The 24,101-nt window shown below is 49.8% G+C and overlaps 1 protein-coding gene across 1 annotated transcript; it reads left to right on the forward strand.

Annotated features, from left to right (window-relative positions):
- Window positions 1-5,502: 5,502 nt before the first annotated feature.
- SRM (spermidine synthase) lies at window positions 5,503-24,101 on the forward strand. Its single transcript, XM_060258938.1, has 8 exons — window positions 5,503-5,698; window positions 6,992-7,112; window positions 10,429-10,521; window positions 14,262-14,415; window positions 17,792-17,875; window positions 18,791-18,936; window positions 20,302-20,424; window positions 22,406-24,101. The coding sequence occupies exons 1-8, from the start codon at window positions 5,517-5,519 to the stop codon at window positions 22,421-22,423; spliced, it is 921 nt and encodes a 306-aa protein (XP_060114921.1). The 5' UTR covers window positions 5,503-5,516; the 3' UTR covers window positions 22,424-24,101.

Consider the following 24,101-nt stretch of genomic DNA (forward strand, 5'->3'; position numbering starts at 1 on the left):
CCTTTCCTGTTGTCCGGCTCTCCGGGCTGGAGGGTATGGGAAGGGTCGGGAGACGGCTCCAGGACTCCCGATAAGTGAGGAAGGAACACCTCAGATTGAGTTGGAGGGGAGGTTAACGACAGTTTGGTGTAGTGGTGAAGTGTGCAGACTCTTTATATCTGGGAGAACCGGGTTTGATTCCCCACTCCTCCACTTGCAGCTGCTGGAACAGCCTTGGGTTAGTCATACCTCTCGCAGGAGTTGTCTTTGAAAGGGCAGCCTCTGGAAGAGCTCTCTCAGCCCCGCCTACCTCACAGGGTGTCTGTTGTGGGGGGGAGAAGCTACAGGAGATTGTAAGCCGCTCTGATTCAGGGAGGGCGGGGTAGAAATCTGCAAGAAGTCTTCTTGATTCCTCTCACGACCCTGGCTCTTGCTGCGTTGTCTCTCTGAGTAACTGACGCGTCTGCGGCCCCGATCTCTTCCTCCTCTGTGCAGCCCTTTTCCTCTAATTAAACATTGGTCCTGACCGTCCCCACCCCCTCCCAGCACCCCCTTGGAAGCTTTATTGGGAGTCCCCAGGTAGCTCCCGAGTAGCAAGGCATGGTTGCTGCTTCCAGCTGCGCAGAGCGGCGTCCGGTCTGACTGCCCTGTTGCCTCTCGGTTCGAGTCCTCTCTGGAGCAGAAAGTGGCGACGGTCAACCCATCGGCTGTCTGGCTGGTCCCACACCCAGCTCCCCCCGGGTTCAAGGACAGGAGAGGGCCTGCCGGCTCGAATCGCGGTCACCCGGGTCATCTCCCAGGTCAACTCTCTCCACCAAAGTGCTACATCCCAAGTTAATCTGCCAGGAAGCCTTCCTTTTGCAGTTCTTAATGAAAAGTCGTTAATTCTGAAGCAAGGCTTTGTCTCATTTTCCGGCTCAGCTCCGGACCAAAGGCCAAAAGCCTAGCGCTGTGCAGCTGATGCCATTTGAATTTATATATTTGTTGGAAGCTGGGATCTGGGAGCTTCTTTGTACTCTGCTCGTGGCCGCCCTGGCAGAAGATGGGCAACGGGACTAGCCTGAGGCCATCCGGCAAGTCGGTGGCGGAGGCGGAAGCCGTCTCCGAGGTCCAACGCTCGTTCTTTGGCTCCATGGAACTTTTCATTACGTGGAATTCAAAAACCAAGTGGGGAAATGAGAATTTCCATTCCTGCCTCTCATAACTCTTTCAACATATTCACTGATTACAGTAATTAAAAGCGGGGTGGGGGAAATCGTGGCTCCAGCAAGCGTTTGATGTGGGCGGCTGATGCCAACTGACAGGCAGACGGCAAATCAGCGCCCAGTTCAGCCGTGCAGGAATAACGCCCCCAGTCTACCCCTGCTGGTTTCCTTCTACGAGACTTGGGCAGAGCCCCCCTTGAAATGGGTCTTCGCTACTACACCTCCCCTCTTCTCTAACTCTTGTGCAGCACCATAGGAACCCCTGGAGTGCCTCTGAGTATGTCCAGAGTTCCATTTCCTCTGTTGCTGGCTGAACAGCAGTGCCCACTTGAAAAGCATTGGAAATAAGAGTCTGGATTTGTATGAGCTTTGAGAAGCTGGAACGTCTCGCTCTGTGGTTTTCAGCACAGGATTTAATGGTATTTAGAGGAAAGTTTGGCGCTGAGAAGATAAGGCGGGAAGGTTGCCAATGCCGGAGGAACAGAAGGATTTAAAAGTGTTATCAGTATGGATTTGTGCTTCCTTCTCCCTCCCGCCCTGAAACTTAAATCACGCTTCAGTTAAACGATCTAGCAGGGCCCCACCCTGCATTATCTTCCTCAACACAGCAGCTGCATCCCACGCTCAAACTCAGGGGTGAAGTTTCTGATTGGCACACAGACGGTCCCAGGTTCAATCCCCAGCATTCCCAGTTAAAGGATCAAGCAGGAGGTGATGTAAGAGAAGCTTCTGCGTCTGAGGCCCTGCAGAGCCGCTGGCAGTCTGAACAGACAATTCCAGGGGCGAATCAGGCCTCCGAGCAACCGGCTGTCATCTGCTTCCTTCTCTCTCTCTCTCTCTCTCTCGCTTCCTTCTGCATCACAGCTTGCTTTGCAAGGCTTGCTCAGTAGCACAGGAGGTACAGAGAACAACTTCTATTTTCTATATTAGCTGAGGCTCCTCCCTTGGGGAGGGAGAGCTTGCTTTGCCAGGCTCTCAATCGCACAGCAGCGTTACTGAGCCGAGCCTCTCTTCCTTCTATTGGCTGAGGCTCCTCCCCCTCCTGGTCCCTTGGAGAAGGAAAGAGCCAGAGCTTCCTTTGCCCAGTTCCCTTGATCCAATGGCAGAAATACAAAGAAAGCAGTAAAGCACCTTTAAGACCAATAAGTGCTAGTGTTTTAAGCACGTTTTAAATTTTTTTGTAAAAAAAAAAAAATCTCTTGTGTTTGTGTCCTTTATAAAGTTTATCTCTTTGCTACCTAATCTAAAATAGATGCACACATGGCCCGGCCCGACAAGGTCTCATTTACGTTAAATCCGGCCCTCATATCAAATAAGTTTGACACCCCTGCCGTCAACCCATGTGCTCCTAAGGGGGGGATATTCTTCGTGCACTGGCGATGACATCATTGCGTCAGCCAACAGGCAAACCGAGAGCCCCGGGCAGCATACACAAGTGCTGCTGCACCGCTACTTTTCTTCACAGGGCAAACATTGTCTGTGCTTGTCAGAGGCTTCAAAAGACGCCTCCAAAGAGAGCCCCGTTTCACTGCCGCCTGCTGCTTGCGGGTTGAAAGCGGCTGAGCAGCAGCACCTTCCCATTGCGCTAGTCAGAGCTGATGATCCTTGGAAGCCTCCGACAAGCACAGGCAACATTTGCCTTGCGAAGAAAAGCGGCGGTTCGCTGCCACTGCCACCCAGGGCTCTCAGCTTGTCTACTGGCTGGTGAGATCATACCACATGGGAAGGGGGAGTAAGGGGGCGCCCAACAGCGCCCCCTGGCAGAGTGGCACCCTAGGCAGACACCTACCCTGCCTACTCCCATGTGCTGGCCCTGCAGAAGACACTCTTGTGTCTGGGGAATTGCAGTTGGCTGAAATCAACAGAAGCAACCACCTGGTAACTAGAGGACTATAAGAAGCTTGATGCTCTGCAGAAAACCTTGTGAGGAGAAAGCTGCAGTTCGGAACTCTTCAGAGGAATTTGTGCAATTGCCTCCGTGCTTCCACTGTCCTGACTTGAACTGTATTGCTGAGAGAGAAACTGCAAGCAACCTTGAGAAGCTGCTAGCTGTAGCAAGTATTGACTAGGATAGGCCAGTAAGGCTTTTTGGTTTTGTGTTTCTTGTTTGTCTGTACACCTCTAATTTTAAATTCTGTTGCAAATAAACTGCATCCTGTTTATATTTTAAGAGGAAGTAGTTCTGGTCCTCATTACTAGTCTAATTGGGTGAATTTGCACTAAGCAGCAGGAACACTCTATTTTTGTTAATGGGAATTTTTCTCTAAATTAGAAAATCTGGATAGCTCCCAGAAAAGTGATGTTTTGACACCTACCACCCTCTTCTCTTCTCCTTTTATGCTTCCACCGCCCCCTTATTTTTATTTACTGCCCCCGAATTACACCTAAGGCTACTACTATCCCCCTGGATTGTTCCAGCACCCCCCAAGGGGCAATATCGCCCACTTTGGGAAACACTGTTCTAAATGATTAGAATGATTAAAGGTTTGGAACACTTTCCCTACGAAGAAAGGTTAAAACGCTTGGGGCTCTTTAGCTTGGAGAAAAATCACTGAGAAGTGACATGATAGAGGTTTACAAGATTATGCATGGGATAGAGAAGGCAGATAAAGAAATACTTTTCTCCCTTTCTCACAATACAAGAACTCATGGACTCTCAATGAAATTGCTGAGCAGTCGGGTTAGAACAGATAAAAGGAAGTCCTTCTTCACCCAAAGGGTGATTAACACATGGAATTCACTGCCACAGGAGGTGGTGGCGACTACAAGCATAGACAGCTTCAAGAGGAGATTGAGTAAACATCTGGAGCAGAGGTCCATCAATGGCTATTAACCATAGCGTATTGTTGAGACTCTGTCTGGGGCAAGTGATGCTCTGTCTTCTTGGTGCTTGGGGGGGAAACAGTGGGAGGGCTTCTAGTGTCCTGGCCCCACTGATGGACCTCCTGATGGTGCCTGGTTTTTTGGCCACTGTGTGACACAGTGTTGGACTGGAGGGGCCATTGGCCTGATCCACCATGGCTTCTCTCGTTCCTGTGTTCTTAGATGTTCTCATAAGGTCCTGGAGGGGTGGTAGCGAGAGTTTCCTAGCAAAGAAAAACCACGAATCCAGTAGGCAACCTTCCTTACATAAACTTAGAGTCTCCCAGAATAGGGGGAACTTAAAAGGGGGGGTGCACATTTGGAAAGTTTGCTTCAAGCTGCTCCAACAATACCCCGAAACCTTCTTTGCTCCAAACCCTTTGCAAGGGGCTTCTCTTGTTCTCTCTCTCTCTCTCTCTCTCTCTCTCGGCTTGGCTTCGCGAACGAAGATTTAAGAAGGGTGCAATAGTCCACGTCTGCTGCAGGCTCGCTGGTGGCTGACAAGACCAATGCGGGACAGGCAGGTCCGGCCACAGTGGCTGCAGGGAAAAGTCTGATTTAGGGTTGGTGCTGTAGCAGTGCGATTCTGAAGGGCATATCTCTTGTTCTAAAATGGTACAAACTGCTGAAAGTGGAAGGAAGAGAGAGAGAGAGAAAGAGAGAGAAAGAAAGAAAGAAAGAAAGAAAGAAAGAAAGAAAGAAAGAAAGAAAGAAAGAAAGAAAGAAAGAAAGAAAGAAAGAAAGAGAAAGAAAGAAAGAGAAAGAAAGAAAGAAAGAGAGAAAGAGAGAAAGAGAAAGAAAGAAAGAAAGAAAGAAAGAAAGAAAGAAAGAAAGAAAGAAAGAAAGAAAGAAAGAAAGAAAGAGAAAGAAAGAGAAACCTTCCCGCGAGGACAAGAAGAGGGGGGCGGGGGAGCCTGACGTGTACACCGGGCGAAGTCTGCTGGGAGGGGGATTACTGCATCAGCGCCTGGCAGGGAGTGCAATTTAGCCCCATCAGCGCCTTCCAAGCCGAACAAAGCCTATTCCAGCAGAGGCTTAAAGGAGGTGCCCAAAAGAGAGAGCACGACAGCGCTTCCCCTGTTGAACTGCCTGCCTGCCTGCCCAGTGGCCCCACGTGCAAGGGCCTATCCGGCTCTCTCTGCTGCCCGCCCACCCCCTCCCGCCAGCCAATCCTGAGCGCGTTCCGTCCCCTCCCTCCCTCTCTCCCCAGCCACGGAGGCGCGCTCAGCTCGCCCTGCCCAGCCACCCCCACGTGGCCACCCGGGCCAGCCGAGCGCGCAGCCTAGCCTGCTGCCGCCGCCAGCTCTGCTTCTGATTGGCCTCTCCCTGCCGAGGGGCGGGCCCGCCGGAGGAAGGCGCCTATCGGGCCTGCCCCCGGTCCCCTTCCCAGGCAGCGGGGTGGGTTGAGGCGCGCACAGGTGGCAGGTGCGGCTGCGGCAGGCGGGCGGGCGGGCTGGCCCTTGCAGCGGGATGGAGGCGGGAGGCCGCGGAGGAGCGCAGGAAGCGGCCGCCGCGGGAGGCCCCGCCGGCATCCGCGAGGGCTGGTTCCGCGAGACCTGCAGCCTGTGGCCCGGCCAGGCCCTGTCCTTGCAAGTGGACGCCGTCCTGCACCACCGCCGCTCGCCCTTCCAGGAGATCCTCGTCTTCAGGAGGTGGGTGGGATGCGGGGCACGCAGAGGTCATTTTGCAGGGGGGAAAGGTGCAGGAGCAGATCTCATTGGCATGCGCCCTGGGGTCCGTGTGCAGTGGGGCATGCAGACCCCGGGTGGAGGGTCAAGAGCTGAGCTCCTGCGGAATTCGCCGGGCTCTGCGCCGGGAGACGATGCCGCCTTCTTGTCACGCTCCTCGGGTTTTGCAAGCGGCTCTAGCCACTGAGCCGCCGCGCTGCAAAATGTTTGGAGGTTGCAGTCGGACGGATGGACTGACCCGGGGACCACGTGGGGATAGAGCCGGGGCTCGGTGTCAGAGCGTCTGCAGAAAGCCCCAGCTTCTGTCCCTGGACTCTCCAGCTAAAAGGATCAGGGGATGCGGAAGACCTCAGCCTGAGACCTTGGAGAGCTGCTGCCAGTCCGTGTGGGTAGTACTCCCCTGGAGGGGCTCGGGGCTGATTCTGTGGAAGGTGGCTCCGTGGTAGAGCATCTGCTCGGTAAGCAGAAGGTCCCAGGTTCAATCCCCGGCATCTCCAACTAAAAAGGGTTCAGGCAAGTAGGCGTGAAGAACCTCAGCTTCAGACCCTGGAGAGCCGCTGCCAGTCTGAGTAGACAAGACTGACTTTGATGGACCCAGGGTCTGAATCAGTAGAAGGCAGCTTCATATGTTCATGGGGAGGGATGGTGGCTCAGTGGTAGAGCATCTCACCTGCCCCCTGTCATCCGGATATGAGCAAATGAACACCTGGGGTTGTCTTCAGCTAGCTTGCTCAGTATTGCCGGCTCTGACTGGCAGCAGCCGGCCAGCGCTTGGATGCTTAAAATCCTCAGGTCCTTCAGGATGCAAGCCTGGCCTAATGTTTGTATCCAAAGCCCGCTCTCTGCTGTTGTAGTTTCTGCCTGGAGTTCTCTTTCTGCGTTCCATATGCTTCTTGGGGGGGAAGGAGAGTCCACGGTGCTAATGTCTCTTTGATGCTGTCAGTTTAGCAGCAGGAGCAATGGTCTCCACCCTGGTGAAGATGGATCTGCTGTTATCCTTTTTGTCACACAAAACCCCCTTCGCTTCCTTCTCCCATCCCAAGCAAAAGGGAATGCAAGTGTTGCTCTATCATTGTAAACAATAATGGAGGAACTTGCCAGTCCAAAGAAGGAAGGGAAAGATTTCAGATGTTTGTATCCACAAATGCAGTTGGAGGCTTTAAATGGGGAGGGGGGCTGTTTTAAAGGGCTTTGGGGGGCTCTTTTGGGGAGATCCGTCCTGCTCCCTTCACCTCTGTTCCTTTTGCCCCTTTACAGCAAAGCATATGGGAATGTGTTAGTCCTTGATGGGGTGATCCAGTGCACAGAGAGAGATGAGTTCTCATACCAAGAAATGATCGCCAACCTGCCTTTGTGTAGCCATCGAAATCCACGCAAGGTAAGTCTCGGAGGCTGCCTCGTAAGAAGAGCTCTGCTGGGCCACAGTGAAGGGCTTGTCTATTCCAGCACCCTGTTCCCCAGGTGTCCGGGGAGAGCCGCAGGCATGTTGGTGGAATGTGCATCTTCTTGTTGGCCTCAGCGGAAGACAATTGGTGGTACACTGCCCCTAGACAAAGAGGCTTCCCTTGGTTTTCATCGCTGCCGCCCATCTCCTGTTCCCTGGATCTATCTTTTAAAACCACGTAGCTAGCAGTCTTCACGGCTGTCTTGTGACCGTGAGTTCCACAAACTGTGTTCATAAAAAAAAAAAAATCTTAAAATTTGTTCATGAACTTCGTTAAGTGATACCTCTTTTGCTATGGATTTAGGCAGGGCTTTTTTGGTAGCAGGAACTCCTTTTCATATTAGGCCACACTCATGTAGCCAAGAGCTTCCTGGGCTCTTCTTACAGGGCCTACTGTAAGCTCTTGGAGGGTTGGCTACATCAGGGGGGTGAGGCCTAATATGCAAAGGAGTTCCTGCTACAAAAAAAAAAAGCCCTGGATTTAGGTGTATCGGGAAAGGGAGAGCAAGAAGGGAAAAGCCAGTGCTCTGCTCTCAGGGCCCTTTCTTCCATACCCAGGGTAATGCCAGTCGCCACTTTGGGGTCAGGAAGGAATTTTCCTCCAGGCCAGACTGGCCCAGGGATCCTGAATGTTTTTGTATTCCTCTGGGCATAGAACTAGGGGAGGGGAGGGGGCTGAGTAGTCGTGAATTTCCTGCATTGTGCAGAGGGCTGGTCTATCTGACCCTGAGGGTCCCCTCCAGCTCTGTGTTTTTATGTTTCTTTAATAGTCACATTTCCTGACTTCCCCTCACACAGGGAAGGTCTAAATGGGATGGATACTGAGCAGGCCTCATATTCTGCCTGCTGGTCCTTTGGTATCCCAGCCCACCACCCTGTTACATATTCCCAAGATATCGTAAGAAACTCTCTTTTTCCCAAAACCTGGAGCACTTTTTTTGCAGAAACATTTAATGCGACCACAGCTATGATGTCACCTGCAGTGTACGGGGTTCTCATGTTAATGGCTTTTTAATATACAAAGGAGCTTGTGATTCTGCTCCTTAAGAGAGCCAATAACAAAATGCCCTGGATACTGGTAGGCATGTTCTGCTAGGATAGAGAGCCAGTTTGGTGTAGTGGTTAAGTGTGCAGACTCTTATCTGAGAGAACCGGATTTGATTCCCCACTCCTCCACTTGCAGTTGCTGGAATGGCCTTGGGGCAGCCATAGTGGTTAAGTGCACGGACTCTTATCTGGGAGAACCGGGTTTGATTCCCTGCTCCTCCACTTGCAGCTGCTGGAATGACCTTGGGTCAGCCATAGTGGTTACATGTGTGGACTCTTATCTGGGAGGACCGGGTTTGATTCCCCACTCCTCCACATTCAGCTGCTGGAATGGCCTTGGGTCAACCCCAGCTCTTGCAAGAGTTGCCCTTGAAAGGACAACTTCTGTGTCTGTTGTGGGGGAAGAAGATAAAGGAGATTGTAAGCCGCTCTTAAACTCTGATTCAGGGTGAAGGGCAGGGTATAGATCTGCAGTCTTCTTTTAGGTATCTAGACTGTAATAGGACAAGACTTTGATGTATATTTGTGTCACTTAAGAGTAGGGACACTTTAATGCAGATTGGGTCTGATGATCGTGCCATTTCTGACATAGCAGCTCTATACAAAATGAGCAGTTGTGAATCAGAATTGTGTAGCTAACAGGGCAGAGAGGCCAAGACTTTCATAAGAACATTAGCAGAGCCCTGCTGGACCAGTCCAGTGAGAGTCTATCTTGTCCAGCATCCTGTCTCACACAGTGGCCTCAACCAGTTCCTCTAGAGGGCCAACAACAGGGCAGAGAGGCTGAGGCCTTCCCCTGAGAAGAACATCAGAAGAGCCCTGCTGGATCAGACCAGGGAGGGTCCATCCAGTCCAGCATCCTGTCTCACAGAGAGGCCAACCAGTTCCCTCTGGAGGGCCAACAACAGGGCAGAGAGGCTGAGGCCTTCCCCTGAGAAGAACATCAGAAGAGCCCTGCTGGATCAGACCAGTGAGGGTCCATCTTGTCCAGCCTCCTGTCTCACACAGTGGCCAGCCAGTTCCTCTAGAGGTCCAGTAAACAGGACATAGAGGCAATGCCCTTCCCTGATGTTGAGTCCTGACTCTGAGATTCAGAGGTAGACTGCCCCTGAACATGAAGATTGCCTTTAATCACCATGGCTAGTAGGCACTGATAGACCTCTCCTCCGTGAATCTGTCTAACCCCCCTTTTAAAGCCAGCTATGTCTGCGGCCATCACCACATCCTCTGGCAGCAAATGCCGCATTTTAATCCCTGGCTCTGTAAAGAAGTATTTCCTTTTGTCCATCATGAATTGACTGCCCTTCAGCTTTATGGGATACCCTCGAATTCTAGTATTTGGAAAGAGGGAGAAAAGACTATTTTGGTCAAGCTCTGCAATGGAAGGAAAGATTAGTGCAAAACAGACGTCCTCAGCATGCAAATCTTGTTGTGCTGTAACCCCGTCGCAGTCTTATCGCCTGATACTGTAACAGAACTTACCATCATTCAGTGTTCAGTAATGAACCGTCCTCCATGTCCGGAGTCACTTTCCTGTCTACAGAATTCCAAAACGGATACTGTTTTTGTGAATGGGATGCCTGGGTTGGCTTTAATTATGCTGGGAAGAAGGTTGCGTTCAGAAGTGCCCGCTTCTGTCTAATCCGGAAGTTTGCCACTTACGGGTTGAAAGAGAGAGGAGACATTTATTGTTTCAAGAAATATATGTTCTCATCCCTCTTTCCCTCTTCCCCTCCCTTTGAAACAGGAGTGCATGCGCACGGGTGAGGCACAAGCATGCTGTAGCGCTCGTTAATGTTTCTCGTTGCCTAAAAGGTAAAGGTAGTCCCCTGTGCAAGCACCAGTCATTTTCGACTCTGGGGTGACGTTTTCACAGCAGACTTTTTACAGGATGATTTGCCATTGCCTACCCCAGTCATCTACGCTTTCCCCCCGGCAAGCTGGGGACTCATTTTATCGACCTCGGAAGGATGGAAGGTTGAATCAACCTGGAGCCAGCTACCTGAACCAGCTTCCACTGGGATCAAACTCAGGTCGTGAGCAGAGGGCTCCGACTATAGTACCGCAGCTTTACCACTCTGCGCCACGGGGCTCTCATGCCTACAGCACCATCGACTCGCCAGCTGTCCTTTTGCTCCTTGCTGGGGGTGGGACTATCTGCACCCCCCCCTCCCCCAGCAGTTACGCTACTCTCTTGCTGCAGGTGCTCATAATTGGGGGTGGCGACGGCGGCGTCCTGCGCGAAGTGGTGAAGCATCCGTCCGTGGAGTCCGTAATACAGTGTGAAATTGATGAGGTAGGTTTTAAAAGGATTGAGAGGGATTATGCCAGTAAAGGTTTTTGGAACTGGATTAATAGGGATGCTCAAACTGGGGCACACCTGGCTGTCTCTCTCTTTCTCTTCTTCTGCATTAAACTTGGAAGTATCCTTTCCCTACTCAGGAGGTGATGCATATCTATCTTCTCCGTAAACTGACAGAGCAACAGGCTGGGTGTTCTCCTTGTAACTGTAGAGTCACCCTGATTTTTTATTTCCCTCCCCCCCTGCTTTTCCTTTTGCCCCATCAGGGGTGGGGTCTTTTGCTGTGTGAAGCTGCGATTCCCTTGCACTGGTCAGCTAGACTTTTCCAGAAGATCCCTGCACATTTCTACTTCCTTCGTTAGGAACGCCTTTGCAGCCGGGGAGAGGGGTTTTGACGCACAAAGTCTCCCCATTTGAATGTCAAGGCATCTCTTACAGTGGGGCTTAGCTGTTCTTCCTGAGCTTTTCCCCCTATTTGGGAGCCTCCTCTGGATTTACCTCAGGAATGTCCTTGGGTTAACGTTGCTGCCTGCATCTCATCCGGGGTCGGGTTCTCCCTAGCCAGAGACGCGTAGAGGGAAGAATGAGACCAGGGTGGTAGACTGGGGGCATGCATCCGCCTCTCTGGTAGCCACGCCCTTTGGGAATCCTGCTATTTGTGTTTCATTAAAAAAAAAATTGTTTCTATACTTTTGACCAAAGTTAACGAGGTGACTTTAAATGGTTTTTTTTTTAATTAACTGCATCGTATTTTCACAACATAAACATAACAATAAAATAATATGGCGTAGTGCAAAAGTAATAAGTTTATAACTTTTGCACTATATGATATTATTTTATTCTGTTATATTTATGTTGTGAAAATACGATACGTTGTAATAAAAATACAGCATTTTTACTAAGTTTTAAATATATAGCGGTAATTTTCAATGTTTGAATCACAGTTGTTTTCAAACACTTTCTCTCAATAAAGAATCTATAGTCTAACTGAAAAGAAGTTATTAATGGAAATTATTACCATATGTTATCAATAAAATTGTTTAAAACAGGAAAAAAAGAATCTATAGTCTAAGGAATTTAAAATCTGTCAAGTTTACTGTAAACAGTGTATCAATCAAATCTGGAATATCTTCATGTATTAAAAAAAACAGTTAAAAAGAAAAGCTTGATAGGTACAATTGGCAGCAAAAACATTAAAGGGGTTAATGGTAAAATGTGCATAAAAACAAATCCTGGCAGTAAAACAGGAAGTCAAACGTTAAATTGTTATGAATTTATTTTAAAGGTTGAGATTGAGGTTGTGTAAAGTACAGATTTTTCCCCCCATATCTAGGTTGACGTCTTTGTGCATTAAGATGCAGGTTTTTTTCCTCTCTTCTTTATAAGTCATTTTGTGTAGACTTGAAAAGCGATATGCAGATATCAGAGGACTCGGAGCGGCTGTATGATAAAGCTTAGGATTTGAGGGGTGTTGCTGTTGTTTTCTTCTTTGAGCCAGGGTGTGTCTATCATCAAATGCCCAAGGAAAATGAGCACACTTCTGCTAGAACATAAGGGAAGCCATGTTGGATCAGACCAGTGGCCCATCCAGTCCAACACTCTGTCACACAGTGGCCAAAAAAATCAGGTGCCATCAGGAGGTCCACCAGTGGGGCTAGAAGCCCTCCCACAGTGCCCCCCCCAGGCACCAAGAATACAGAGCATCACTGCCCCAGACAGAGATTTCCAACAATACACTGTGGCTAATAGCCACTGATGGATCTCTGCTCCATATACTTATCCAATCCCCTCTTGAAGTTGTCTATGCTTGCAGCTTAGAACTCCACAGACTTGGTGCCTGATCTGTGGTTTCCGGGAAGGAATTGTCCTGGCTTGACTCTCCCAAAGAACAAGCCTTGCAGCTCCATAACATAACATGGCATCAGCTTGCAAAGAGGGCTTGACTTGGGTGGAGGAGGAAGCAATTTCTTTGCGCTCCCAGGGCAAGGTGTGAGACTTCCACTTGGCAGTAGATGTTGCTAAGCGAAGATGATTCCGGTAATACGTCAATGCTCCGGGGCAGGGATGGGTTGGAGATGAATTCCTCCATCAAGGGCCTCTGAGACATACCGGAATTCACCCTGCCAGCTCCTGAGCGAATAGGGAACAGGCTGCAAAAGGAGCAGTCGGGTTTCTAGGCAAAGCTTCACAGGCGGTTTCAGTCACCCCTGGCCTAGAGAGCACAGATCCAGCAGCAGGATAGCTTAAGACAAATTTGTGCAACTTTCAGCATGTTTGGGACTGGTGGGGAAGGAGCGTTGACTTCCTTGTTTGCCCGACCACATTGCAGACTTTGACGGCATAAATTGTGCAGGCAGGATGTTATTTAGAAATTTTATTGGCTTTTTCCTGACGGGTCTTCAAAGTGGAGCGGCGAGCTTAGCTTCAAGAATCCCTTCATTTATGCAACACGTTTGCGCCGTGTTTTAAAGAACAGAGGAGGATTTCCGAGGTGTGAACATGCAACCCATTTTTAAAAAAATAAATCCATTTCACAGCCATGCTGATGTGATTGAGGCCTGCGTTTGCCTTCGCCGACCTGCGTTGCTTTCTGAATTCATCATTATAGACCTTTACTGGCCTATCAACGGTCGCAGAATACATAAAATGCCCAGTCCATAATACAGAAAATCAATCAGGTGTAAAATTCCATACAAAAATGACCTAGCATAAGATAATAGGATTTAAAATCCCCCCCCCCCCAATCTTGAGAACGTTGACGAGAAAAATGGCAACAACCTTGGTCATTTCAGGAGCCAAGTCGTTCAGAAGAAACGAACGTTTGAGATGGTGACTCAGGTAGCTTTGTAGAATTTTATAAATCTGAAAGTCTTTCCTGAGGGTGCTCCTACAGAGGCCGGTCTGCTATTATATGATCAATTGTATCTAAGGAGTGAAGGCCACAGAGGCACAGATGTTCTTGCCTCAGGATCAAGTGATATCTGCCATAAAGGAAATGCATTTACCCTGGCCAGTAAAAACGCTTTAGGCTGTAGAGCAGGCATGGCTGGCAGGTGGGAGTAGACCAAGACGGTGGTCACCTCGGGCGCCACTTGGCCTAGGAGGGCTACAAGGCGCCCCCGTGCCCGCTGCCATCCACCTCCCTGACCCAAAGCACAAGCAGTCCGGCCCTCCTCTGCTTCAAAGGGAGCTGACTGGCCCCCTTTGAAGCGGGCAGGCTGGGCTGAGTGCTCGTGTGAAATACGCACGGCCTGATGATGTCACTTTTGGTGACGTCATCGGGCTGCACACACAAAGAGACTGGGGGAGGGCAGGGGTGATCAGGCCTCGGCCTAGGGGCGCCAGAACTCCTAGTGCCAGGCCTGAGAGCAGGGGTGGCCAAACTGCGGCTCGGGAGCCACACATACTGAGTGGCTTTCACACATACTGAGTGGCTCTCAAAGCCCCCACTCCCCAGTCAGCAAACTTGGAAAAGGCATTTCTTTCTTTAAATTGCTTCACCGAGCCATCTGGTGACTTGGAGAATGCATTTAAAGTTGCTTTCTTTCCACCTTTCCCACCTTCCTTCCCTCCTTGCAGCTCTCAAAACATCTGGCGTTCATGTCTTGCTGCTCTCGAACATCTGGCGCTTATTCTGTGTGGCTTTTACATTAAGCAAGTTGGGCCACCCCTGCTGTAGAGGGATATTGAGGTTATGGAGACTTCCCCAATTCTTGGCCCTGGCTTTATTGCAGGATGTGATAGAGGCGTCCAAGAAATACCTCCCGGGCATGGCTGTGGGATATTCCAGCCCGAAACTCACCCTGCACGTCGGGGATGGCTTCGAGTTCATGAAACGCAACCAAGAGGCGTTTGATGTGATCATCACAGACTCCTCCGACCCCATGGGTAAGTGCCTGAATATCCATGCAATTTTACTGGGGACTAGAATCCTATACATCTCTGTGCTTCAGCATCCGAAATACATCATGGACCCTTTTCTCAAAACCACCAAGGCTTTTTTTGAGCAGGAACACAGGTGGCTTGGTGCCAGGGGGTGGGGCCTGATATGCAAATGAGTCCCTGCTGGGATTTTTCTACCAAAAAAGCCCGGCTGAAAACTGATATTTTGAGGGCTTGGAGCAGGCAAGGGTCGCTAGAGTGGCCAATGTTCGCCTTCCCCCAAAGGGAATTTTGAGATCCTCCACCTAAGGCAGGGGTGTCCGTTTTGAGAGGGTTTCCCATCTTACTTTGGGTTGCCAGCCTCCAGGCAGTAGCTGGGGATCTCCCTCTATTACAACTGATCTCTAGGCAACAGAGGTCGGTGCCCCTCCCTCCCCAGGAACAACCCCCGGAATCTCCAGGTGTTTCCTGGAGCTGGTCAGCTTTATCCATTGTGGTACTCCAGGTGATGTCTGTGGTGGTTCTCAGATCTTCCAGCCCTGACCAAGACCCTGTCAGCTTCAGCAAGATGACGGTGCTCTGTAGTCCTACCTTGGGAGCCAGTCTGGTGTCGTGGTTAAGTGCGCGGACTCTTCTCTGGGAGAACTAAATTGTTCAGGGTGGTGAGAACCACAGAGGATTGTGAGGCACTCCAAAGGGGTCTGTTGAGGCTGGGTGAGTGGGCGTCAACGTGGCAGATGCGGTTCAATGCGGCCAAGTGCAAAGTAATGCACATTGGGGCCAAGAATCCCAGCTACAAATACAAGTTGATGGGGTGTGAACTGGCAGAGACTGACCAAGAGAGAGATCTTGGGGTCGTGGTAGATAACTCACTGAAAATGTCAAGACAGTGTGCGTTTGCAATAAAAAAGGCCAACGCCATGCTGGGAATTATTAGGAAGGGAATTGAAAACAAATCAGCCAGTATCATAATGCCCTTGTATAAATCGATGGTGCGGTCTCATTTGGAGTACTGTGTGCAGTTCTGGTTGCCGCACCTCAAAAAGGATATTATAGCATTGGAGAAAGTCCAGAGAAGGGCAACTAGAATGATTAAAGGTTTGGAACACTTTCCCTATGAAGAAAGGTTAAAACACTTCGGGCTCTTTAGCTTGGAGAAACGTCGACTGCAGGGTGACATGATCGAGGTTTACAAGATTATGCATGGGGTGGAGAAAGAAGTACTTTTCTCCCTTTCTCACAATACAAGAAGTTGTGGGCATTCAATGAAATTGCTGAGCAGTCGGGTTAAAACGGATAAAAGGAAGTACTTCTTCACCCAAAGGGTGATTAACATGTAGAATTCACTGCCACAGGAGGTGGTGGCGGCTACAAGCATAGCCAGCTTCAAGAGGGGATTGGATAAAAATATGGAGCAGAGGTCCATCAGTGGCTATTAGCCACAGTGTGTATGTGTGTGTATATATAAAATTTTTTGCCACTGTGTGACACAGAGTTTTGTACTGGATGGGCCATTGGCTTGATCCAACATGCTTCTCTTATGTTCTTAACCGGGTTTGATTCCCCACTCCTCCCCTTGCAGCTGTTGGAATGGCCTTGGGTCAGCCATAGCTCTGGTAGAGGTTGTCCTTGAAAAAGCAGCTGCTGTTGGAGCTCTCTCAGCCCCACCCATCTTACAGGGGTGTTTGTTGTGGGGGAAGAAGATAAAGGAGATTGTAGCTGCTCTGAGATTCAGAGAGAAAAGGGGGTGATATAAATCTATGGTCTTCTGCTTTTTCTCCTCTTAGAAGAGGAGAAGAAAGCGCTGCACTGGCTACCGAGAAGCTTCAAGGTGCTGGTTATTACCTTTAAAGCCCTATATGGCCATACCTTAGGGACTGCCTTTCCCTGCACATGCCCCAGCGAGCACTTCGGTCGGGGTCTCAAAACCTGTTGACAATTCCCAGCATCAGAGAAGCGAAGCTCAAAATGAGAGCCAGGGCCTTTTCCATTGCTGCCCCTAGCTGGTTAGGACTCCGCGAGAGCTCTTACAGTTCCGCAGGGCCTTCAAAACGGCGCTCTTCCGCCAGGCATTTGCATGAATGGTCACATCTGCAGCAAGGGGACTGGCCCATAAGAACACCACCAATGGCCTGCTTCACTGCGCTGTGGCGATCTTGAGACCTCTGAGCATAGGTAACCACCAGAATGTAAATCACTGCCTGAAATTATGATAGTAGCACATGCAGTTGTTTTAAATTGTTTTTATGTTTTTATTGCTGTTTATTGTATCAGTCACACTAATTTGTTTGTGTCAACCCTTGGTTTGTGAGCTGCCCAGAGCCTGCCTTTGGTGGGGAGGGCGGAATATAAATTAAATAAATAAATCTTAGACCTAAGAGTGGGAACCACAGTTTAAGCTATGCTGGGCCATTCAGATTAATTCATCAGGGGCTCTCAGTTGCTGTTGCTGGAGAGCCCGTTTGGTGTAGCAGTTAAGTGTGCAGACTCTTATCTGGGAGAACCGGGTTTGATTCCCCACTCCTCCACTTGTACCTGCTGGAATGGCCTTGGGTCAGCCATAGTGGTGAAGTGTGCGGACTCTTATCTGGGAGAACCGGGTTTGATTCCCCACTCCTCCACTTGCAGCTGCTGGAATGGCCTTGGGTCAGCCATAGTGGTTAAGTGAGTGGACTCTTATCTGGGAGAACCGGGTTTGATTCCCCACTCCTCCACTTGCAGCTGCTGGAATGGCCTTGGGTCAGCCATAGTGGTGAAGTGTGCGGACTCTTATCTGGGAGAACCGGGTTTGATTCCCCACTCCTCCCCTTGCAGCTGCTGGAATGGCCTTGGGTCAGCCATAGCTCTGGCAGAGGTTGTCCTTGAAAGGGCAGCTGCTGTGAGAGCCCTCTCCAGCCCCACCCACTTTACAGGGTGTCTGTTGTGAGGGAGGGAGGGAAAGGAGATTGTGAGCTGCTCTGTCCTTGAAAGGGCAGCTGCTGTGAGAGCCCTTTCCAGCCCCACTCACCTCACAGGGTGTCTGTTGTGGGGGAGGAAGGGAAAGGAGATTGTGAGCTGCTCTGAGACTCTTGAGTGGAGGGCGGGATATAAATCCAATGTCGTCGTCTTCTTCTTCTTCTTCTTCTTCTTCTTCTTCTTCTTCTTCTTCTTCTTCTTCTTTTTTTTTAATAAAAATTCTTCTTCTTCTTCTTCTTCTTCTTCTTCTCCCCCCCCCCCCCCCTAGAGTACCTGCTGGGGGCCAGACAGATTCTATGGCTTTATGCAGTTTAGCATATCCTGCTGGAAAAGCTCCCTTATTTCCCACTATCAAATGGGTCTCCGCTAACGGTATTTCCTGGATGTGTGCTGATGGCCCTGAGCCTCTGTGTGTCTCTCTTTCCAGGTCCTGCAGAGAGCTTATTCAAAGAATCGTACTACCAACTAATGAAGACGGCTCTAAGGGAAGATGGCATCCTTTGTTGCCAAGGTGAGGCCTGGACGGAACCAGTCCTAGCGTGGCTCCAGTTTCCTGGCAAAGCATCAGCTTTGATCTTCAAGGTCAACGGGCTTGAAATGCTGGTGCTGAGCATCTCAGTTTCTTATCATTGAGAGCTGGTGCGGCAGTGCCAAACTAGGAGACCCGAGCTCAAATCACACTCCACCATGGAAGCTTACTGGGAGATCTTGGGCCAGTCACACATTCTCAGCCTAGCCTACCGGGGAGGGCTGTTGTGAGGATAAAATGGGGAAGAGCAGGATGATGTAAGCCTCTTTGAGTCCTCTCTGGGGCTGTCATGATCCTGGGCCTAGTGAGGCCTGCAGGCTCCAGAGAAGCCTGCCTAGGAGTTATAAAGGAGCCTACATTTCCCAGGATCCCTTCTGTCCCTCTGATTGGGTGGCAAGGTTTTGGAGAGAAACTAGCCCAGAGAGGGGTGATAGGGCCTGGGAGGAGAACATAAATGGGCCAAGCCCAGGCAGAGTGTGTTCTTTTCCTGGAAGGCTGAGCTGGAGACAGGCTATATAGCCTAGAGAGCTTGCAGCAGGGGAAAGATCCCTTACCCAAGGGGGTAAGTGTTGGTTTTTAGAGTAGGGACTGTCTAGCTAAACGCGTCAGGGCTTTTTGTTTAGCTGCCCCAGCCTTTACTGTATATATATGTCACTGTTTTATCCACTTATTATTTGAGCACTGTAAATAAACTGTTGTTATACTCCTTGGGTCCTCACGTCTCCTTTCTTAATAAGGAAGACAAGGGTTGGTGGGTGCTCTGAGCCCTCCATGCAGACCCTTACCAGAGTGGTGGCAGCCAGTAGAAGGCCCAGCTGTGTGACAGGGGCAAAAAGTGGGAAATAAATGAATCAATTAAAACAATAATCATTTTTTAAAATCTTTTCTCTCGGCCAGGGGAGTGTCAGTGGCTGCACCTCGACCTCATCAAGGAGATGCGCCAGTTCTGCAAGTCGTTGTTCCCCGTGGTGGAATACGCCTACTGCACCATCCCGACGTACCCAAGCGGCCAGATCGGCTTCATGCTCTGTAGCAAGGACCCGGTAAGGCCCGGGCAGCTGGCGTTCATGGCTGGGCAGAGCCAGTGTGGTTGGGACACGGGGGCATCTCTGCTCTGGCAGGGGAAGGTGCAATTTAGCATGAGGGGAAATTGCTGAGCTTTCAGCGGGGTGGAGAGTGGGCGTCTCTTCCAAAGCGCTTAGTTTGGGGGGCTGCTGATTGCTTTGGGGTTAGATGCACAGGAAATCATGTCCTTTTCTTGCAAGCAGCAAGTCCAAGATGCAAAACAGGGTGGGTGTGGGGAGGGTCTAGGCTTAGAGGAAGAGCCTGTGGTTTGCACGCAGAGGGTCCCAGGTTCAGTTCCCGGCATCTGCAGTTAAAGGGATCTGGCGGGAGATGATGAGAAAGACCTCTGCCTGAGACCCCGGAGAGCTGCTGACATTCTTAGTGCACAATAATGAGCTCTTTTTTTGTATTTGTGTGTGTGTGAGAAAGAGAGTGAGCGCACCTGGAGGTCATGGCGACCTCTGGTGACTGATCCCTTCTGGAGGATATTCAGAAAGGTGGCTGAATAAATCCTGCCTGCTGGTTCTGATATTCCTTGGTGGTCTCCCATCCAAATGCTAACCAGGGCTGATCCTGCTTTGCTTCCAGAATCTGATTGGCCCGTCCACCTCAGGGCAACAATAATGACCTTGATGGGCCATCCTCAAGTAGAGGATGATTCAGTAGAAAGCATTCAGTAGAAAGCATCTCTCTCTCCCCTCCCCTCTTCTCCTCTCCCTTCCTCTCCCCTCCTCTCCTCCCCCCTCCTCTCCTTTCCCCTCCTCTCCTCTTCCCTCCTCTCAAATCATTGTCTTTTACAGAGCCGAGGTCTTGCTCAAATTCAGGCAGATACTGATTGAGATGGGTAAGCTGGAGCTGCATCCAGAGGGGTCTGAGCACCACAGAGCCAGTTTCATGTGGTCTAAATCAGGGCACTCTCTCTGCCTAGAGAGGAGCAGTGTTCCCTCTAGGTTGAGTTAGCGTGAGCTAGCTCACAATTTCTTAGGCTCCAGCTCACACATTTTTGTCTCAGCTCAGGAAACATGACCCCAGAGCAAATTAATTTAGGCAGTCGCTCACAACTTTAATGCCAGCAGCTCACAACTTTATTGCCAGCAACTCACAAGGTAGAATTTTTGCTCACAGGATTCCACAGCCCAGAGGGAACATTGGATGGGAGTTGCTTGAGCTCCCAGAGGTGCAGAGAGATTCAATGAACGCCTTGTGCCCGTGATGTCTGTTGTGCTGTGCCCTGGGCATTCGAGTCTCCAAATGCAGCACTGGGCATTCGAATGCAGCGTGTGCCATAATCTCTTGCGCATCACAGTGAGCCTGATGGAGAATTTCCTGCTTCGTTCCCCCAGATCACGAATTTCCGGGAACCTGTGCAGCAGCTGTCCCAGGAGCAAGTGGACGCAATGGGCCTGAAGTATTACAACTCAGACATCCACCAGGCAGCCTTCGTCCTACCAGAATTTGCACGGAAGGTAACACGATTGGTTGACCGGATGCAAAATGCAGAAACGCTGCATAGTTCTTCCCTTAGAGGGCCAGTCTGCAGCTTCTTGCATGTTCTGAATGTGATATTGGGTGTTGGGCGGATGCTGCCCTCTCCTCAGCCTGCATGATGCTGTCAGGACAATTTAGTGTTTTTCTTTACCCCATCCCAAGAAGGAATTCTTAAAAAACCACATCTCTCTTGTGTGAGAGTATCAAGGCAGATCTACATTTCATTTGTCATATATATAATGTACTATATAGATCCATGCTCTGGTTACTTCCAGATTTAGATTACTACAATGGGCTCTGCCTGGGGCTGCCCTTGAGGACTGTTCAGAAACTGCTATTGACCAAAAATTACTGGAGACGGGTGCCAGGCAAACGGATATTGCTAGTGTGTTGCAGGGGTTGTTCTGGCTATTATATTTAAAGCCCTGAATGATCAGGGACTGAATTTTTTTTATTTTTTTTTCACGAACAATTTTATTATTATTTCATATTTATGCAGGTAAAAAACAGTTCTATAGCTGTACAACAATTGAGCCACATCCATGGCTAACAGCGCATTCTCCCATTAATTGCCAAACAAGCAATTATTGAGCCTAAGAATTACAGAATGAAACAACTCTCCAATGCAAATTAAGACATAACAATACGCTTGTAAATTGCACGCCTGTTGACAGAGGCAGTATGTCGTGGATCTATGTCAGTTTTATCCAGAATCGGGTACCATTTTGCATAAAGTTTCCCAAATGCTTTAACAGGATCGTGAGAGTTAATATCAGCGGTAATGTTCTCTAAAGGAATATACGTACTATCAGGGACTGAATTTGAAAGGGCTGCCTGTTCCCACTTGAGTCTGCTTGATGGTTGAGATTAGGGCATTTTTGGGTTTAAAAAAAAAAAGCCGAGCAAGGACTCATTTGCCTATTAGGCCACACACCCGGACATCATCATTGTTTCGCACAGGGCTCTTTTGTGGGAAAAGCCCACAGGATCTCATTTGCATATTAGGCCTGGTGCCAAGCCAGCCGGAACTGTGTTCTTGTGCGTTCCTGCTAAAAAAAAAAAAAGCCCTGGTAAGATCCTGTTCTGCAGAGGTGGCCAGACTTGCTTAACGTAAGAGCCGCATAGAATAAATGTCAGATGTTTGAGAGCTGAAAGACACAAGACATGAACATCAGATGTTTGGTGGAAGGAAGGAAGGAAGGAAGGAAACAAATAGATTGGGGAAGGAGGAAGAGATTAAAAGAAAGCAACTTTATTTACATTCTCTAAGCTACTGGCTGGCTTGGCATGGAGAAGTGTTTTAAAGAGAGAAATGACTTCTCCAAGTCAGCCAGTGGGGGTTGGGCTTCAAGAGCCACACAATATGTGTGAAAGAGCCACAGTTTGACCACCACTGCTTTTCTGAGTTGTGCTCCTTGTCCTGCCCGAGATATGATTAATCACCCCAAAGGGCAGAGCTTTTTCTGTTGTGGCCCCTTCTCTCTCTCTCTCTCTCTCTCTCTCTTCTGCCTGGTATAAAGCCTCTTGATTGGGCGTGGGGGCTGCCAGTCAGGGGCCTGACAGTGCTTTGAGGCATTGACTTGCATTGTTGATGGTCTCCTGCTGCTTGCTTTGTTGGATCTTTCTTGAGGCTGGCTGACTTCATCTGTGCCATTCCCCACCCCCTCCTTGCTCTGTGATGTTACTGCATTCTTGCCTCTTCTGTTGCTGTTCTGTTTTGCAGCTAGCTGTTATGTTTCCACGCAGGTTATGCTGATGCTGTTTTTGCTTTCTCTTTTGCGTTTTTGGGAAACCCCCCTGGCCAGTGGGGTGGGGGTGGGTGGGAGGATTCCTGCAGTTGCTTAAACTGGTTCGCCCTACCCAGAATGCTGGGCCAGACTCCTCAGCTCTTACCTCCCCCCTTCCCTTTTTCTCCGGCCCATAACAGACTCTTCCTCTTCTTCTTCCCCGCCCCCCCAGGCCCTGAGTATGGTGTGAAAGCGTCGTCGGGGGCAGCTCCGCCTCTCAACATGGACCCCCGAAGTCTTCAAAGCGAGGCCGGCACGGTGCGGTTTCCTCCGGCGGGGCCCTCGGCAGCTTCCCACCGGCCCCTGGTCCTGCCAGCCCCTCTTTGCCAGCCAAACATTCCTTCCTACGGTGTATTAAAAAGACTTTGGGCTCACGCCCAGCGGGACTCCGGGGAACGACCCTCACATGGGCTTCGCTGTTCCGTTGCTCCGGCTGTTTGTTCCGGGCCTGGGAAAGCCACCAAGAGCACCTTGGCCCCAGCCTCCCCCCACCCACCCACCCCGCCTTTAAAGTGCAGTATTTATAACTGACAAGCATTCTCTCTTCCTGCTCCTCCACTCTGCCAACTGGACAGGTCCGTAGCCTGGTTTTCATATGCTGCTGTGAGTGTAGTGGAAAGGGGAAGGGAGGGATGATGCACGCTCACACACACACACACACACACACACACACACGGTCTGCTGCTTCTGGCTTCCTTGTTCCATTTGCCCTAAGGTGCACGCGCCACTCCGCCTTCTGTTTGGGAGCGTGCTGGCCCACTTCCAAGCGCAGACCTTTCCCTCTTAACTGTCAGCCAGATGCCTCCTGGGCACGCCTTTTTTTTAATCGTCTTATGGAGGGTGTGACCCTTGGGCTTTGTTCCGAAGGGAGCTGTTCCCTGTTCCGTTATCAAGTGTGATCACATGGGCAAAGAGGAGCTGAGGAAACTGGGAATCATGGCTAGAAGGACTGCGGGGGGGAGCTCTCTGGGCAGGCTGTTGACACACTCAGGCCGGGTCAGTGATGGTGTTAACTGCTTTCCGCCTTTCTCCATTCCCCACTCAGTCCCCTGAAATTGCTGGGGTAAGCATGTTTCCTCCAAGGCTGGGACTTAAGAAGCAAATTGCTTATCTTCGTGTTCTTAAATTAGTTCTTTTTTAAAAAAAACAAACAAAACCTCTCCTCTTACGTTGGTGACTTTTCCTCCAGTAGCTTTGCTGTTAAAACAGCAGGCTATCAAAGGCAGAGTTTAAGGGGATACCTTGTTGTGAAAACTCTTGTCTGTTCTTTTGGGGAGCTGGATGTTTATAGGCCGAAGGGTAAGGCCTTTTTTGTAGCAGGAACTCTTTTGCATATTAGGCACACGCCCCTGATGTAGCCAATCCTCCTGGAGCTTACAGGAGGCCCTGTAAGAAGAGCCCTGTAAGCTCTTAGAGGATTGGCTACATCAGAAGAGCGTGGCCTAATATGCAGAGGAGTTCCTGCTACAAAACCCTGCCAACTGCAATTTTTCTGCCTGTTGACATTCACCAAGAGGTCTCTTTTTTCCTGCATTTATAGCCAAGTGATGCAGTTGGAAAATTAAATATATTCTCTAGCTCTGCCCGCTGCCGTAACAGAAAGCGTGCCCTTTGAGGGGAGGGAGGAAAAGGATATATTATATGTCCTTCTTCAAGGTTTATGGTTGGGGGCATTTGATTTTTTTTTCTCCTGTTTTATCTCTATGGGGAAGGACAGAAAAAGAGATCACCTTCCCATGGTAGCTACTTACATTACTCTGTGATTCCTGGAGGTTCAACACAGCATCCCCTTATTCTGTTTACACTGGAATTTGGAATGATATGTAAAACTTAAGATCATGGGAGGAAAAAACCCTCTTCCATTCTAA

This window comes from Heteronotia binoei, chromosome 18 (assembly GCF_032191835.1).
Source record: "Heteronotia binoei isolate CCM8104 ecotype False Entrance Well chromosome 18, APGP_CSIRO_Hbin_v1, whole genome shotgun sequence".
Taxonomy (NCBI): domain Eukaryota; kingdom Metazoa; phylum Chordata; class Lepidosauria; order Squamata; family Gekkonidae; genus Heteronotia; species Heteronotia binoei.

Coding starts and splice junctions, on each gene's coding strand:
- SRM (XM_060258938.1), top strand. CDS start 5,517: ATGGAGGCGGGAGGCCGCGGAGGAGCGCAGGAAGCGGCCGCCGCGGGA. Junction 14,416..17,791: donor AGACTCCTCCGACCCCATGG/GTAAGTGCCTGA, acceptor CTCTCTTTCCAG/GTCCTGCAGAGAGCTTATTC. Junction 17,876..18,790: donor TGGCATCCTTTGTTGCCAAG/GTGAGGCCTGGA, acceptor TCTCTCGGCCAG/GGGAGTGTCAGTGGCTGCAC.